At 35.6% G+C, this 15931-nt stretch overlaps 1 protein-coding gene across 10 annotated transcripts in view; it reads right to left on the bottom strand.

Annotated features, from left to right (window-relative positions):
* RNF111 (ring finger protein 111) overlaps positions 1-15931 on the bottom strand; it is a 97963-nt gene that overhangs the window by 12313 nt on the left and 69719 nt on the right. For 7 of the 10 annotated variants that reach the window (XM_074327656.2, XM_088797255.1, XM_019732283.3 and 4 more), the window contains exons 5-8: positions 13856-14050; positions 7511-7830; positions 3998-4256; positions 88-436 (exon numbers count right to left, since the gene is read on the bottom strand). In XM_074327656.2, the coding sequence (XP_074183757.1) occupies positions 88-436; positions 3998-4256; positions 7511-7830; positions 13856-14050 (1123 nt within the window). The remainder of the gene's footprint in view (positions 1-87; positions 437-3997; positions 4257-7510; positions 7831-13855; positions 14051-15931) is intronic. The other 3 variants (XM_019732284.3, XM_074327658.2, XM_019732288.3) reach the window with 1 other exon arrangement.

Genomic DNA, 15931 nt, shown 5'->3' with positions numbered 1-15931 from the left:
ATCGCTTCTAAAGATTTTATAGTTTTAAAGACCAGTAGAAATAGAAGGAAAAGAAAGTGATTATCTTTTTACAAACATAAAACATACGTTGGATGCTGCATCATCCTCCTCCTTTGAACTTCCATCCTCTGCATCACTTCATGAGGATGCAGTCTCTGTGCCGGAGGTGCTGTGGCTGGAATATGGTGTGAAATTGGCTGGTGTGAGGGAGGAAGATGCTGAGGGATTGGTGCAGCTGTACTGGCTAAATGAGTCGGGGGCGGGGCCGCCACCGGGTGAGATGTTGCATGAGAAGATAACTGAGAATGGAAAGCATGTACAGGATGAGGAATGACATAATCCACTTGAGGTGGAGGCTGGGTCTGAGGAGGAGGGTTTCCATGAGAGTGGGGGCAGGTAGAAGCTTGATGATGAAGTGGTCTTCCCAAAGAAGCATCTGTAAGAAAAACACAGGCACCATGCAGCTGAGCATACATTGCTATTATATATTCCTATTGGATCTTACAAGTATATTAGCACATATTTAATTTTTATGAATACTTTATCAATGCATGAGTCTGCTCAATGCTGCTCTGCATCCTACCTTCTTTGAACATTAGATACATCTTCTCATGTCGATACATACACCTTTACCTCATTCACAGCCTCACAGGAATGTATTTATAGGAATGTATCAAAACGTATTGAAGAAACAACCACTAATAAAAATTGGAAGCAACTCAAAGACTGCAATAAACGTCTGTATGACCCCCCCTTGTGCTCACTCTTTCACACACGCATATACACGTGTGCACATGCACACAGACACATCCACACATATTCCTCACAGACAATTTTTGTAGCATAAATTTCTATAAGCACTTCTGAGTCTGAGAAAATAATTTAAACTCAGATACTGGTAGACAAAATAGCCCTCCCAAAAGGTTACCATAATTAATATTTCCATTATCAGTACATGCAAGTGCCTGATTATCCCTGCCCTACCACTAAATTTTAAATGCCAATCTGATAAAAATCTTATACTTATTAACCACTTATATTTCTTCCCAGAATTATCTATTCATATTCGTAGCCTACTGTTCACCCTTTTCTTGTTGATTTATAAGTATTCTTTGTATATATGGAAGCTTTCTCATAAGGTATAAACACTTCCAAGTTGCCTTTTGTTAATTTTATTGTTTTGCCATATACATTTTTGCTTGTGTAGTCAAATGTATAAATTATACATTTGTAAATGCATAAATCTTGATTTCCTTGTATGATTTACTGGTTACAGAGCACTATAGAGAGGAAAGAAACTTCTGAGTTCTTCTGGGCAAGACTGCAAAGATATTCTTTAGTTACTGCTCTTCTCTTTTCCCACCCCATGCCATTTTTCCTGTGCTGCATTAAGAAAATTAAGAAGACATTTTTGTCAGAAATCTGTCATAGAAATCAAGCCCTTAATAAAGATGGTTTTTCCCATTTCTTCATTCTCAATCTTTGTGTTTCAAAATGACTGTTGAAAGGTCCCTCTGAAGAATACACATCTCTCTTACTCTAAAAGGTGTACATCTGTTTGAGGTCTAAAAATATGTTTGTCTCCTGCTTGGATTTCAGTCCGAATTTCATTTTAGCTGGAAGACTTTCTTGGTAGTCTGGTAGGGAGCGATTCTCTAGTTTCATTGTAGAAGAATTCCTTCAATTTTTAATTTTTTTGATTCATTCAGTAGGGGTGAAAGTTAGGTTAACAATGAACACTCATTCAGCTATATTTTCAAAGGAAAACTTGCTAGCATATATTTAAAGGAAACTTTCATTAAGCTCAATAGAAGTTGTGAGTCAAAATTTTAAACCAATTTTTTCCCTAAAAATTATGTTTTCAAACCAAGGCTTTACTCCAAGAAGTCACAAAGTTCAGTACTTTTTGGTCATATAAAAAGAGAAATCACTATGTTTTACCATTGTTAACTACCCTTCCTCAAATTCAGAGCACTTTTTCCAGTTTCACATCCAAGTTTCCTATTTCTCCAATCATTATGCAAAAAATAATATTCACAAATATTACAAAATTTTTAAGTTTTGTTTCAGAATGAATTTATTTAACTCTACAGCAATCATTTTGTTTTATTTTTCAGCTTTATGGAGGCATAATTAACATACAATTGTATATATTTAAAGTGTACAATATAATGATTTGACATATATATTTTGTGAAATAACTATAACAATCAGGTTATTTAACACATCCATCACCTCACAAAGTTACCATCTTTCTGCGTGTAGTGAGAAAAGAAGCCATCATAATTCACTGTTGATCTAAACAAAACAGATTGCTAATCACTGCAGAAAGGTGACATTCTTTATTCCCATAGACCATTCCCGTTTCTTTTCTATTTTGTGTTCTTGCCATTAAAAAAAAAGTTCTTGGTATTGCTTGCTAAAAGTTCAACATGTCACTTTGACCCAACAATCTCACTCCTACAAGTTATCCTACTGATAGACTCAAAAACTACAATTTAAATATCCATCAACAGAGGTCTGATTTAACATACAATGGAATATGATAAAGGTATTAAAAACAAGATTTTTATGAAAAAAAATCTAAGATACACTGTTAAATTAAAAAATCAAAAAAGCAAGAGGCAAATAATATGCTTAATACGATCCCACTTTTTTAAAAGGAGAGACATATATACATATATATATATATATATATACAAATAAAATTTCAGAAAGGCTTTATAATACACTATAAACAGTTGCTACCTCTGAGGTGTTAAGATTAGTGGGATGTGGGGAGAAGGGCTTTTAACTTCCTGTTCTGTATCACTCTGCAGTTTCAACTTCTTAGGATGTGTACAAGCTACTTTTATGATAAAAGTAAAACCATTTTAAGTCTAGAACATTTATTTCTTTATTAGGACATTAAAAAGGAATGGGTTAACAAATTGCCTCAGTATATTATTTTTAAAGAGGAGACAGAAAACCACACATTTTGAGTTCCTAATAAAAGATGATCAATTGAGGATGATTATCAACAAGTATTACAAATCAGCCTGTATAATATCATAGCAGTTTTCATACAGAATCTGCCCATTTGGTCAATGCTCTGCAAAACTAACTCTGTTTCAAAACCTGTTTTCAAACTTACACTTTAAATTTTAAGTTGCATGACTGTAAAGGTAAATGATACATCACCAAGTTTCACTGTACAAATTCTGGTTTGCAGGACCCAGACTTAAAAATTATAGGAGTGAAAGAAGAAATCTAAGGAGACATATAACTGAAAATTATCCCTTGCATGTAATCAGAACAAAAGCCTGGTTTACTCCTGGCATGAATTTTCAATGTTTTTTAAAATCAAAGTATTAATTAAGTTTCCATTTGATTATTAGCCTATGATTTAACAAACTAGTAAATGTATGTTACATAGCCTAAGGGTGTTTCTCATTCCTTATATCTTACAGATTTCAATTTCTTTAGAGAAGTCATGTCTGATTCCATTTTAACTGCCTGCATCAAATGAATATGAAAACCTTTTTGCAATTGGTGAAGGTTTGTCAAGGAATTCTGATGCCTCAGTTAAGCTTCAGAATTCTTAGTAAATTTACTTTCCTGTGCCTAAAAACAACTACTAAACTTTCAAATTTCCCATGACTCCTAAAGGATAAATCTAAATTCATTAAAACTTCGCTTTATAGGACTCTAAGGTGCCATTAAATGTATTTCAATTTCACAGATATTAAAACATAAATGTTAAAATGTAAAATAAACAAAATATGACACTTTTTATTTTCCTAACTCTTTTAAAGAACATCTGACCTTTTTAACTTAGAAGACTGTTTTGGGGATGTGGGGTGAAGGGAAGATGAAATGGGAAAAATATACCCCACTTGTAGGCCAAGGAAATATTGAAAATTTACGAATTAATATTATTGAAAGGTTATTTCATGGAGCAATGTAAATGCTTCATTTCTATGCCTCTAAGGTCGTTGCCTGTTAAATTTATACTTACAAGGCGGTGGCATATAATGTCGACATGATGAGAGTGAGGCTTGTGCAGGGGGCTGGGCCTGGGGCTGCGCAACCATGCTTGATCCATAAGCATCTAGTGATAATGGCTGACTCGGGGCAGCAGCAGAAGCCTGATGGCCAAAGATTGCAGCTCGGGAGGAGGACACAGGGCAGCAGGGGTCAAATGCAGATGCTCCGTGAAAACCACCACTTCCATGACTTCTGATACCACTGTTGCTCAGGTCTACTGGCAATGCCTGCTGTATAAAGAGGAACTGTATTTTATCTTTATAAAGTTTGGTCAAAACATTGTGTCACGTTGTATTAGAAGAGTACTCCTAATGCAATCTAGAAAAATACTCTTTGAATTAAAATTTGGAAAATGGTAAAACTTTTAGTGTGAAGACCTACCTACTGAACACCAAGAAAATAATACATGTATCTTGGATTACAAAAATTGTAATGATTATGTACTTAAAATCCATAAACAATCTTTAAAAATCAAGGATAAGATCATGCTACAAGATGAACAAAAGTTAATTATTTTAAGCTCTATTTCTCTTTCATTATTTAGATCTTAGAAAGAAAGAAACTTTTAAATCATACTTCCATATTCTCCTTTACCCCAACATTCTGATTAGTAATTTAGGACTCCTTTGGAAAACATAATCACATCACTGAAAGCATTAAGCTTCTAGGTAAAAACTTGTCTGTCCCGTTTCTAAACTGTATATAGCAAGCATTCAACTGAAACTCTGACAGTGCAAACATTATCCAAGATAATAAAGGGCATAAGATTCCTTTTATTAGAAATATTTTAGGGAAGGCTCATTTACTAAGCTGGAAAACAGAGTCTAGATTCCATCTCTACTCATCAATAATTAGGTGGTCCCCCCCCCCCCCAAAGCGTTTTGAAAAGTCCTAAGTAAAACACTTTATCTTCTACTCTAGAGCAGATTACAGAAACAAAATTGCTTCTTAAATTCTCAAGTAACTTAAATACAAGCTTTTGCTTAGTGTTTAGTATAGCTATAATTTTAAAAATATATGATTAAAGAAAATAAAGATTTGATGTTATATGTGGAACTATACACAGAAACAGTTCAATACTGGAAGCTGAGGGGCTGGAGATGAAAAAAGTTAGGGCTGTATTTATCAGAGGCCCAGGTCACCAGCAGTCCAGTGAGGAACCATAGTGGTCTTTGTACTTTCAATGGGCTCCAGGCTCAGGGGACAATAGAAACAGAGGAACTCCGGATGCTAAAATGGTAGGCAGATGGGGATATAGGAGAAGCTATAGAAAGGCGAAAAGGAAGAGCTCCTTCTTCTATGTTACGTGTCTACAATTAATTAAGTAAATGTCTGCCCTCTTTCTTTTGAGTTGGCAAATACAATATATGTCCCTCAATTTAGGTAAGGAAGATTTAAAAATAGTATAGTGAGCTTATAGTTTATATTTATCGTTCAAATCCTTTCCCTATTTTCCTACTTAGGCTAAAATTTGGCAAATGGACTGGAGTATCAACATACTACGAAGGTGAGCAAATTTCCTATCTTCTTCTCCAGTCAGTGATTAAGAACACTCCAAGAGAGTGAGTAAAGTAGGGAGAAGGTCCTCCTACGAGGAACCGAGGGTGAAGTTAAAAATAAATTTAAAAAAAGGGGAAAAATCAACAAAGAAAACAAACACTCTTTCAACAATTCCAACAGTTCATTCAACTCTTATTCTAGATGGAAAAGGAAAGGTAAGCAAGATGGGTAGAGAAATGGCAAATATTACTTTACATAGATTACAAGTAATGCATAACAAACACTAACCTACTCTCTCAAAAGAGAAAGCTACACCCAAGGGAGTAGTAAAAACTATCACTTCCTGCTGTGCCCACATAGCTCTCAGGTGGAGACTATCTCATGGGTATGTGGCCAATTTCAGAGTCCTCCAGATGTCTATGAGTTGCAAACTGTTCATTTCTTCAAGATCTCACTGACTTATTCTCCTTCACACCCACTGTCACCTGATGAATGCCTGATCCTGCTGATTTTCCTCAAGTTTTGTGTCAATACAAATACCTCTACTTAGAGACAGGTAAATAGGTTACATTTATTTTTACATGGAACAGAACTGTAAAAGAGATTCTACCAATAATTAAGTCAGTTCAGTTGGACCAAAAAAAAAAAAAGTTCCATACACAACTGATCTCGCAAACCAGCTGTATCATATTATTACTTAACAGTATTCTGTGAGCAAAAGGCCTACCACCTTTTGGCAGTTCTTGAATAAACATGGAAAAAGTGGGTAGATCCATTTCTTCACCATTTTCCTACTATAATTATAACCTTCCCCCTTTCAGCCCAAATTTCTAACAAAAGGAAATTTTGCTTTTAAGCAGGGCCTTTCACTCAGTACATGAAGCTTTCCTTTTGTTTCCTCGTTCCCAAGAAGTAAACTGGTCTAGAAGACCAGTAGATGATAATACTCAAAAGTGTTATCAGAACCAAAACATCATCTAAAGTCTCTTTAATCCTATTTCCCATTAAACCCTTTAAAATTTCCTTTTGATAAATGCAGCTAGGTTTTTTTTTTTAGGGAACACCCCACTGTCTTAATTATTTTTTAATTTGTCAGATCCAGAAGAGATAGCCACCAGAACTTAAAGATAAAGTACTTTAGGAAAGGTCAAGGGATACAGAAAAGCAGTTGGTCTGAATTTTCTTTTTGACTTTTTTTATAGCACATAAGTAGGTCAGTTACAGTTTTACCTTGAAATTATTGATATTATTAGTGAGTGCTCAAAATGTCAAAAATGTTTTGTTTTTTTAAAGTATGCACCACCCAGGTTTATATTACAATTATACACAGAGATGACACAGCAAAAGTTAAAGTAGCATATAACACCTGCATTAACTCCATGTGATCACCAATACTAACTTAATATTTGACATTTTGAGCACTCACTAATAATATCAATTTACTGAATTATAATTTTTTGCTGATATTTCAATTCTCCATAAACTAAAAATCTCATCTGCTCCTGAGAAACTATGTCACAGGTTTGCATGTGAGAAGGCTGTTTATTTCTAGAGATGAGTGGAGATTATATGGAGCTTCAGGGTAGGAGGTAGAGGGGAAAAACGGGGAGAATTGCCAAATTTCTCATGAATTAGGTTTACACTGCAGTTTCAACACTTTGAAATAAAATCCCAAAGATCAGATTCACCTATATTTAACTAAAAACACCAAAAAACATTCCCAAATAAAAAAAACAGTATCACTTCTGATTTTCCACATCCCTGACCCTCTCAACTAACTGCAATAATTTAGGCCATCAAAAAAACCCCTAGAGACTTAATTTTCAAAGAAAAAAATCATAGACCATTAAATTGGGCCATTTTTACACAGGCAAAATAATGACTTATTTAGTATATAAATTTATCATTAAGGTTTCTTTTTACTCCTGAAAAAACCCACCATTTAAAATTTTTAAGAAAGAAAAACTCATCCAATGCCACATACCTGGTCATGGTAGCTGGCACCAGAACTACTATTTGCTCCACAAGGTGCCTGTACTTGTGCAGGTCTTTCCACAGGGCAGGTAGGATCACTATAGGCGGGAGAGACTGGGACAGCTGGGTGGGGAGGGTGGTGGTGGTGGTGATGGTGTTGAAAATGGTGGCCATGCTGCTGAAAGCAACTTGTGTGTGGATGTCCTAATGCATGGTGATTCTGTGACGACCCTCCGCATGGCGAGTGCTGGGGGCAGCAGGAAGGTAACCTTGGCATTGCAGGAGGACCAGTTTCTGTTACAGCACTAGATGCAGTTCTCCTCGAATCATCTTGTAACCAAAAAAAAAAGCATAGAATGATCAAATACTACTGTGTAAAAAATAGATACTGTGTAAAAATAAGTAAATAAAGAATTAAGAAATGTTTAGCAAATTCAAATCTCTGTAAATAATAATGTGATGGTGCCACCTCCTTAACATACATAATTTCAGGTAGTGTCTTCATTGGGATTTTCCTGAAAACCTAAATTCTTCAGGAAGCTCAGATTTACTGATGTTTAAATATGACAACAGATCATCTTCTCATAGGTCATGACAAATAATGACTTTTAAATTGCATTTTAAAAATTCTAAAATATGTGAGTCCTTCCATTATATGCAACAAAGATTCTTTTCCTAAGCTCCATGAACCCCTAATACCATTACATAATGCAGACTATGTACTTCTTAAAATTTTACCTTAACACATAACCACCCAACTCAGAGCATATCTGGCTAAGTCTCACTAACCTCCAACATCTTTTCCCTTCTCCAGCCTCTAAACTTAGACCTGATAGAAAGAATGTAAGAAATAATAAGTCTTTAATATATGGAAAATTATAGGTGTCTTATAATAATCTAGTGATTTAGTGTTGAATAACGAGGAAAAAAGGATAGAATCAGATGGGCCTGAGTTCCAGTCCTGAGCCTGTTTAATCCTGAGCAACGTGACCTGAGGAAAGAGGTTATTTAACCTCTTTCTTACCTATGAAATGGAGCAGTAATGGCATGGCAGGGCTGTTGTTAGAAAACGTGATAATCCTCTAGGTAAGCAACATCCTAGTCCTGATTGCGCTCTCTGCCACATGCCCAGAGTTATCCTGCAGGTATGCTCTTCCATGCAACAAGAGCTGCACAGGTGCCCCCAGAAGGTATAGCCCAGTGTTTCAAACTCATCTAAAAAAACAGCACCCTTTCCTCAAACTACATATTGTGTGAAAACTATATAAAACACTGTGGAGATGAAAATTTTTACTTAAAAACTATAAATTAGAAGAGTGGAGAGCCCAGAGTCCTGTCTTTCCCTCCCCCACCGCCCACGTGACCCTGAAGCATCTCCTTAGAATCCTGAGGATTCTGGAGTACCACTGTTCCAGACTTATTTCTAGAGTAACTGGTACCGGGGGCACCCTGACTCCCATGTGGCCCTCAGTACCTAGCTAATTTCTTCTGGGCCAATGTACCAATTAGGAATCCTCCAGTTACTAACAAATATTACAAAAACCTAACCAAACGGCTACAACAGTAAAGTGAATTTACGGGCTCACATAAATGAATCTGGGTTGGGGTGCTTTGGGCTCTGGTAGACAGGTTTGATTGCTGCAAACTTCCCCATAATTCTCCTGGATCTGCGTCCCATACGTGTCCTATCCTGCCTTTGCCGATTCTCTTCTGGGCCAGGTCTGTGATCTAAACCCTGTTACATAGTATCTGTACGTTGAGCTTTTTTCCCCAAGCTCCTAGTCTGGCCTATTTGGGCTAACTTCCCCAACCCTTTCGTAAAGGTTCTTAACGTGGGAACTAGAATTCAGGAGTTGGTGAACTTGGATGGGAAAAAATAAATTTTACTAATCTCTAATTGCCTTCTGGAATTAGTACTAACTACCTTGTTAGACTCAATTAAGAGGTTAAATATTATAAGTAATTTGTAACAAAAAACAATGAAAGTAAACAGTTCATTTACTTTGAAAACAAATTACAGCAGATTCAAAGTCAGTTCTATAATCATGTCACTTTCATTCATTTACATTCTAAATTTCTTGAACAACACAAACAGAGTTACAACTAGCATATCAGGAACTGACCATGATCAACAGCTGATGAAACATCACATAACTATTTTCTATATGCTGTAATTTTTGTAGCAATAGCTCATTATTACAGTAGATTTTCATCCTGCAACATTTGCAGGGTTTTATCTCAGCCTCCATATCGAAGTGTTGTACAAGTGAATGTTATTTATTGTGTTACGTCAGAAAAAAAGATTGAAAACCTTTGGGACACTAAATCCATTCAGTGGATGGACTAAATGACCTTCCTAGTTCCTTCCAACTCTGATACTTTAATTTCATAAATCCAGTTATTTAAGGATTATGTGTAACTCAGGAGAAGAATTTCTAACCAGAGTGAGAGGTCTATGGACTGCTAGAACTGCAAAGTGACAGATGACACTTATCTGTTCAGAAAGAATGTGTGCCTTCTTTGTCTTCAAATATTTTAAATACAAAAATCAGAGCGAGAGAAAAGGGAGCACAATGACGATAATATATTTAAGGCTGAAAAAATATTTACAGGGTCAGATCATTGTCAGTATGGCCTCCAAAAGAAGACTGATCTTGTAGCTCTTAGGGTATAGTTTTGGCTTCCAATGAAATTAATCGTCTATTTTCCTACAGTTCAGAATCTCTCTGTTGTTTAGAGTAGCAACCCAAAGTAAAGAAAACTGAATCTCCTCTTGTTCAAGAGTTACTGACCAAAGAAAACTGCCATAAATTAGATGTGAAATACAAAGATATCTGATTAATAAAACTTACTTTTTATTAAAATTAGCTCACAGAGTATCCACTAAAAATGAGACAATCACAAACCTGCACCAGTGAAATTAACTCCATGACCAGTGACACCAAACTGGTTGAAGTACCTTCATTGTAATTCTAGGATTACTGAGAATGTACTAATGCATTTATTCATTCACTTGGCAAGTCTTACACGTAATTATGGCATGGTAAGGATCTACGAAAGGCTGGAAAACACAACGGTGATAATGAAGGTCCTGGCCTTTAAAATAACTTACAACGTTGTCTGCCTTTGTTGTTTTATCTCCAGCAACTAGAAACATGTCTGTACAATGTAGGTGGCTCAATAAGCACTTGCTAAATTTAAGTTAACCTCATAAGGGAAAAGAAGCATTCACGCATACATGCAGCTAAGTCTAAGAAAAGAAAGACCTGATCAGTGGTCCTCAGGAGCTCGTCATCAAGTATGGAGACAATTTGAGATATAAATCTATCAGTATTGTAACAGAAGCACTGAATTCAAGTATAGTATAGAGGAATGTTGCCCCGCAGGAAACATCTGGCAACACCTGGGGACATTTCTGATTATCACAACTGGAGGGAGGTGGTGCTACTGGTATTTAGTGGGTAGAGACCAAGAGTACTGCTGAATAGTCTACAATGCACAGAACAGCCCCACACATAAAATCTTGTCCAGCCCAAAGACAAGTGCCAAGGTTGAGAAATCCTGGCACAAAGGAAGAGTATAGGCTCCAAACCAGACTTCCTCGGTTTGAATTCTCCACTATCACATAACTTTGCACAAGTTACTTCATCTGTAAAATGAGAAGAGAAATAGAATCTACCTCATAGGTTACTGCAAAAAGCAGAGTTAATATAGATGAATCATTGACCAATGTTATGAGTGTAACAGATGTTAGCTGCTATTATCCATTAGAATGCTAGCTCTATGAGGGCAGAAAATTAAGTTTTGTTCCCAGTGTCTAGTACATAGTTTGTAATCAAAAAATATTTGTTGAATAAATGAGTGTATCAGATATCATGTATGCATAAAGCAAGGAACTCATGGAGAAGTCAGACAGATGATGGGCTGACTGGAGCATGCTGACTTAGAGGCGACTGCAGAATGGTCCAGAGATGTCCAATAGACAGTTGGGTGTGAAAGTTTAAAAGACGACGGGACTCTGGAAACACAAAATGGGAAGTCATCAGCATATTGGTGGCAGGTGGAAACAACTGCAGTTATAAGATGGGCCAGTGAGAAAAGAACTGAGCATAGAGTCCTGAGAGAACATAGAGAAGAAAATTATTGCCAGGTTTTTTAATATCACATTGTTTTGAAAGGCATCAGAAGCAAGTTAAAAGAAGGAATTTAAGGTGAAGAAGATCCACTTCAGTGTACAGACTTAACACAAATGTACCTGTGCATGTAGGTACTAAGTGAATGGAAACAACAAAGATGGTGAAGATACAGGGAAGATCATTATTAAAGCATGGTCAGGACACAGGAAGGGATAAGAGGTGGAGCCTAGATAAAGGGAATAGAAGGAATAGGAAGGAGTTACGGAGTTAGGAGAGAAAGACAGGTATAGATACATGAAAGTTTTTATGAAGGGGCTGGAATTTATGGGGATTCATGCTTAAGAACCTCCATTTATTTTTTATTTATTTCCCCTGGAGGAATAAAAGTGTTGAGGAGAATGAGAAAATTTTGGAATAGCCACTGAGGGGAAGAAAACAGAACTGATCGAGCTACATCACACTATGGCAACTTATTAGCAAAAGCCCAAGATTAGATATCATAAATTCACGAGGCACCAATCTGCTTGGTTCTAGTGTGATTTTTGTCAGCCTCATTTAGAAACCTGCATAAGAGCAAAACTAGATGGCTTGAGTTACTCAAGGTTGGAAATGTGCAAGAATATACAAAGGACGAGATGTGAAGAAAATAGGTGATGGCTATTTTATAGTCTTGGAAGGAAATGAAGCCAGCAGAACGGAGTGCCCCTAACGTAGCCTAAATATCTGTATGTGCTTCAATCAGGTTTATACAGAGGAACAATCTGGCCAGGGAGAAGGTTCTCCTAGTCTAGAGAAATACAACATGAGCCAAGTCTACCCCAAAGGTGGTCATCAATATAGTCCGAGTATGTGAATTCTGAGTGAACAAGGGCCTTGAGTGAATGAATGAATGAATCAATCAATCAATAAAAGATTTGAGACTATCTTGAAACAAAGTTGGGACTGTGTCACATAAAATCTAGATAAGAATAAGAAAGGGAACATAAAGCTACCAGGATAGAGGAGTGAATGAAAAGAGTTCAAATCTTTGCCTCAAAGATTATTATTGACCTTGAAAGTATTTAGCATTCCAGATTTCTTCATTTCTGATATGAAGAATAAGATCAACATCAAGAAAAGGTTTTAAAGATTAAATGGTAATGATAGGAGATAATAATTAAATGATAGGAGAAAGAACTAGATATCATTACTAACTAAAACCAAAATAATCTGAGAAGAGCTAAAACTATAAAACTCTTAAAACATAGGAGTAAATCTGTGTGACCTTGGATTAGGCAATGGCCTCTTAGATATGACAGCAAAAGAACAAACAATGAAAACATTGGGAAAATGGACATCATCAAATTTCTTAAAACTCCCATCTTCGTTTTCAGTTCTTTTACATAGGAGTGGAATAGTCGGTCATATGGTAATTGTTTTAACTTTTTTTTTTAATTAAAATTTATTGGGGTAACAATGGTCAGCATGTTTTAACTTTCTGAGGAACCGCCAAAGTGTTTTCCACAACAGCTGTACCATTTTCCATTTCCACTAGATTATTCACAAGTGTTCCAATTTTTCCACATTCTTGTCAACACTGGTTATTTTCTGATTTATTGTTCTGGTTTTTTTTGTTTGTTTGCTTTTAAATAATAGACATCCTGCTGGGTATAAAGTGATTATTTCATTGTGGTTTTGATTTCGATTTCCCCACTGTTGATGATGTTTTCATGTGCTTCTTGTCATCTGTAAATCTGCTTTGAAAAAATATCTATGCAAATCCTTCTGTCCAAACAGGTTGTTTATCTTTTTGTTTTTGAGTTGTGCAAGTTCTTTATACATACTGGATACTATGCCCTTATCAAATATATGATTTTCAAATATTTTTCCCATTCTGTAAGTCATCTTTTCACTTTCTTGATAATGTCCTTTGACATACAAAAGTTTTAAATTTTGATGAAGTGCAATTTACTTATGTTTTTCTTGTTACTTATATTTTTGGTGTCAGCCATTTAATTCTACCCAATCTCTTTCAGTTGAGCTATGATACTTTGGCAACATATGGCATCCAAATCCAAATATGAAATCACAGTCTAATTCTAATTGAGACTACTTATCTCGCATACGATGTTTATTTTTAAGAATATGCTCTTGCTAATACAGCTAAGATCTTAAAAACAATAATACTTTTTCTAATAAATGTAAGGCAAAAGAGTCCCCTCCCCCCACCTTTTACATACCTCCTAGAGAAGTACCAGTCATACTATTGCTTGTGAGAGTAGCTGAAGTCTCTGACACTGTGGAGGGTTGGCTACTAGTGACAGCTGAAGCAGTATCAGAGACCTGCTCAGAGGTAGATGGATTTGAATTGTTAATGGAAGCGCTTGTGGTTTGTGATTCCATTCTCGCAGAAGTGGTTGGTACTACAGTAGGTTCTATAAAATACAAAACGTTTATTTAGCATTTCAAAACAAATTAGGCAATGGGTTATATTTTATTTCAAGCTTACATTTTTAGGAAAATTATTAAAGCAAACTTTAAAAATATAAACTCTCTAGTAAGTACAATATATAGTAAAAAAAGCTTTCATAAAGCTAAACTACAACATTAAAATGACATATTACCAACATATGATTATTGCATTTTAAAAAATCCAACACCTATATATACATATGCCAATAATTCAGGTAATTAACAGTTTTTTGGATAATGACTATATCAGTTTTCTGCTCTATCACAAAGAAGAAAAAAAGGAAAGTAAAAGTGTCTCTGCTAGGTTCATACATGCTATCAGAGCAGTTTCAAAAACTGTACTTTCTCTGGTACAGTATGAATTCTAGAATCAGATGCCTGGCAAGTAAGTTTTTATTTTACCACTGACAGTACGATCCTGGGTAACTTACTTAACCACGTTCCATTTCCTCATCTGTAGAATTAGGAAAGTACAGAATTTTCTTCGTAGAACTGGTGTTAGGATGAACTGAGATCATACATATAAAACACTTTGTATGATGCTTTACATGTAGTAATCACTTAATAAATATTATCTATGATGTTTACTATGTTTTAATCTCTTTTCTACAAGCCTTTTGGTATGTTTTCCAAAAAACTTTTTTGCAAATATTAATGGTCAGCAGTGCTTTCTAATAAAAATTAAAAATTATTTTAGTACAATGTAAAAAAAATTTCAGGCAGACTTTAACTTATGAATGAATTGTACATTAGACTATGATTGTAAAATGGTTGTTTAAAAATTGAGAATGGGAATAAATCTATCCAAAGCATTTTCACAACAATTAGATCTGAAAAAAAGGGACTCCCTTAATGTGATACAGAATAAAGGACAAACTAATCTACACAATGCAGTGCAGTAGGCTGATTCCTGAAACACAAATAGTACTTGTTGGTCTATATGGGACACTACTTTGGATGCTTAAACAAATATATTTGCTTATACATAAAAAGAGGAGGTTGGCATCTCAGTTTATTTGTAAATGGTTTATCTCAGTTTCTCAACCTTGGCAGTAGTGACATTTCTGACTGGATAATTCCGTGTTGGGGGTAGGAGTGGGGTATGGAGTGGGCTGTCCTGTGTGTTGTAGGATGTTTATCAGCATCCGTGGCTTCTACCCACTGGATGTTAGTAGCACTCTCTCCCAACTGTGAAAACCAAAAATGTCCATAGATTTTGCCAAATGTCTTCAAGGGCACAAAATGACCGCCAGCTAAGAGCCACGGGGGTCTAACGGATATACTTAGGTGTTGGGTTTATTTTTAATAAGGTAGAAACTTTTCATTCAAAAAAACTAGTGGGGAGAAAGGAAAATCTACTGATCGCTGGAATACTTTTAACCTAGTATTCTGGTTGACCTAATTCTGATGAGTTAAAAGGCTACTCTGTAACCTTCTCCTACTTACTGGCTAGCAGGTGTCACACAGAGAAACACACAAAAAGTTTCCAAAACAGTCATCTTGTATTTAACTAACTTCAAGTATTCTTTAATTAATCCCTGTTATATTAACTCTGTCTCATAAAGTTCCAAAATAAAAACCAAGACATTGTTGAATGAAATGCAGACAATGGGAATAAATTACTTCTTCATCATCTTAATTCCAACGTACTGGTACTCTGAAAGTTATGATCATCCAAACTACAAACAGCCCTTCTAAGAGCTGATTGTCCAAAGCCTCAAACTCTTTCTACCTACCCAATGTATCTTTTCTCCAATTTATAGCTAACTGCCAAAGCTAACAAATTCATATATGGATGACCATCTTTCCTTTAAGGAAATTCTGACTGACCATTTCCTTCTAAG

Source organism: Rhinolophus sinicus, chromosome 3, assembly GCF_057876585.1.
Source record: "Rhinolophus sinicus isolate RSI-liver-muscle chromosome 3, RSI-T2T, whole genome shotgun sequence".
NCBI classification, from domain to species: Eukaryota; Metazoa; Chordata; class Mammalia; order Chiroptera; family Rhinolophidae; genus Rhinolophus; species Rhinolophus sinicus.
This window is presented reverse-complemented; position numbering and strand designations above follow the sequence as displayed.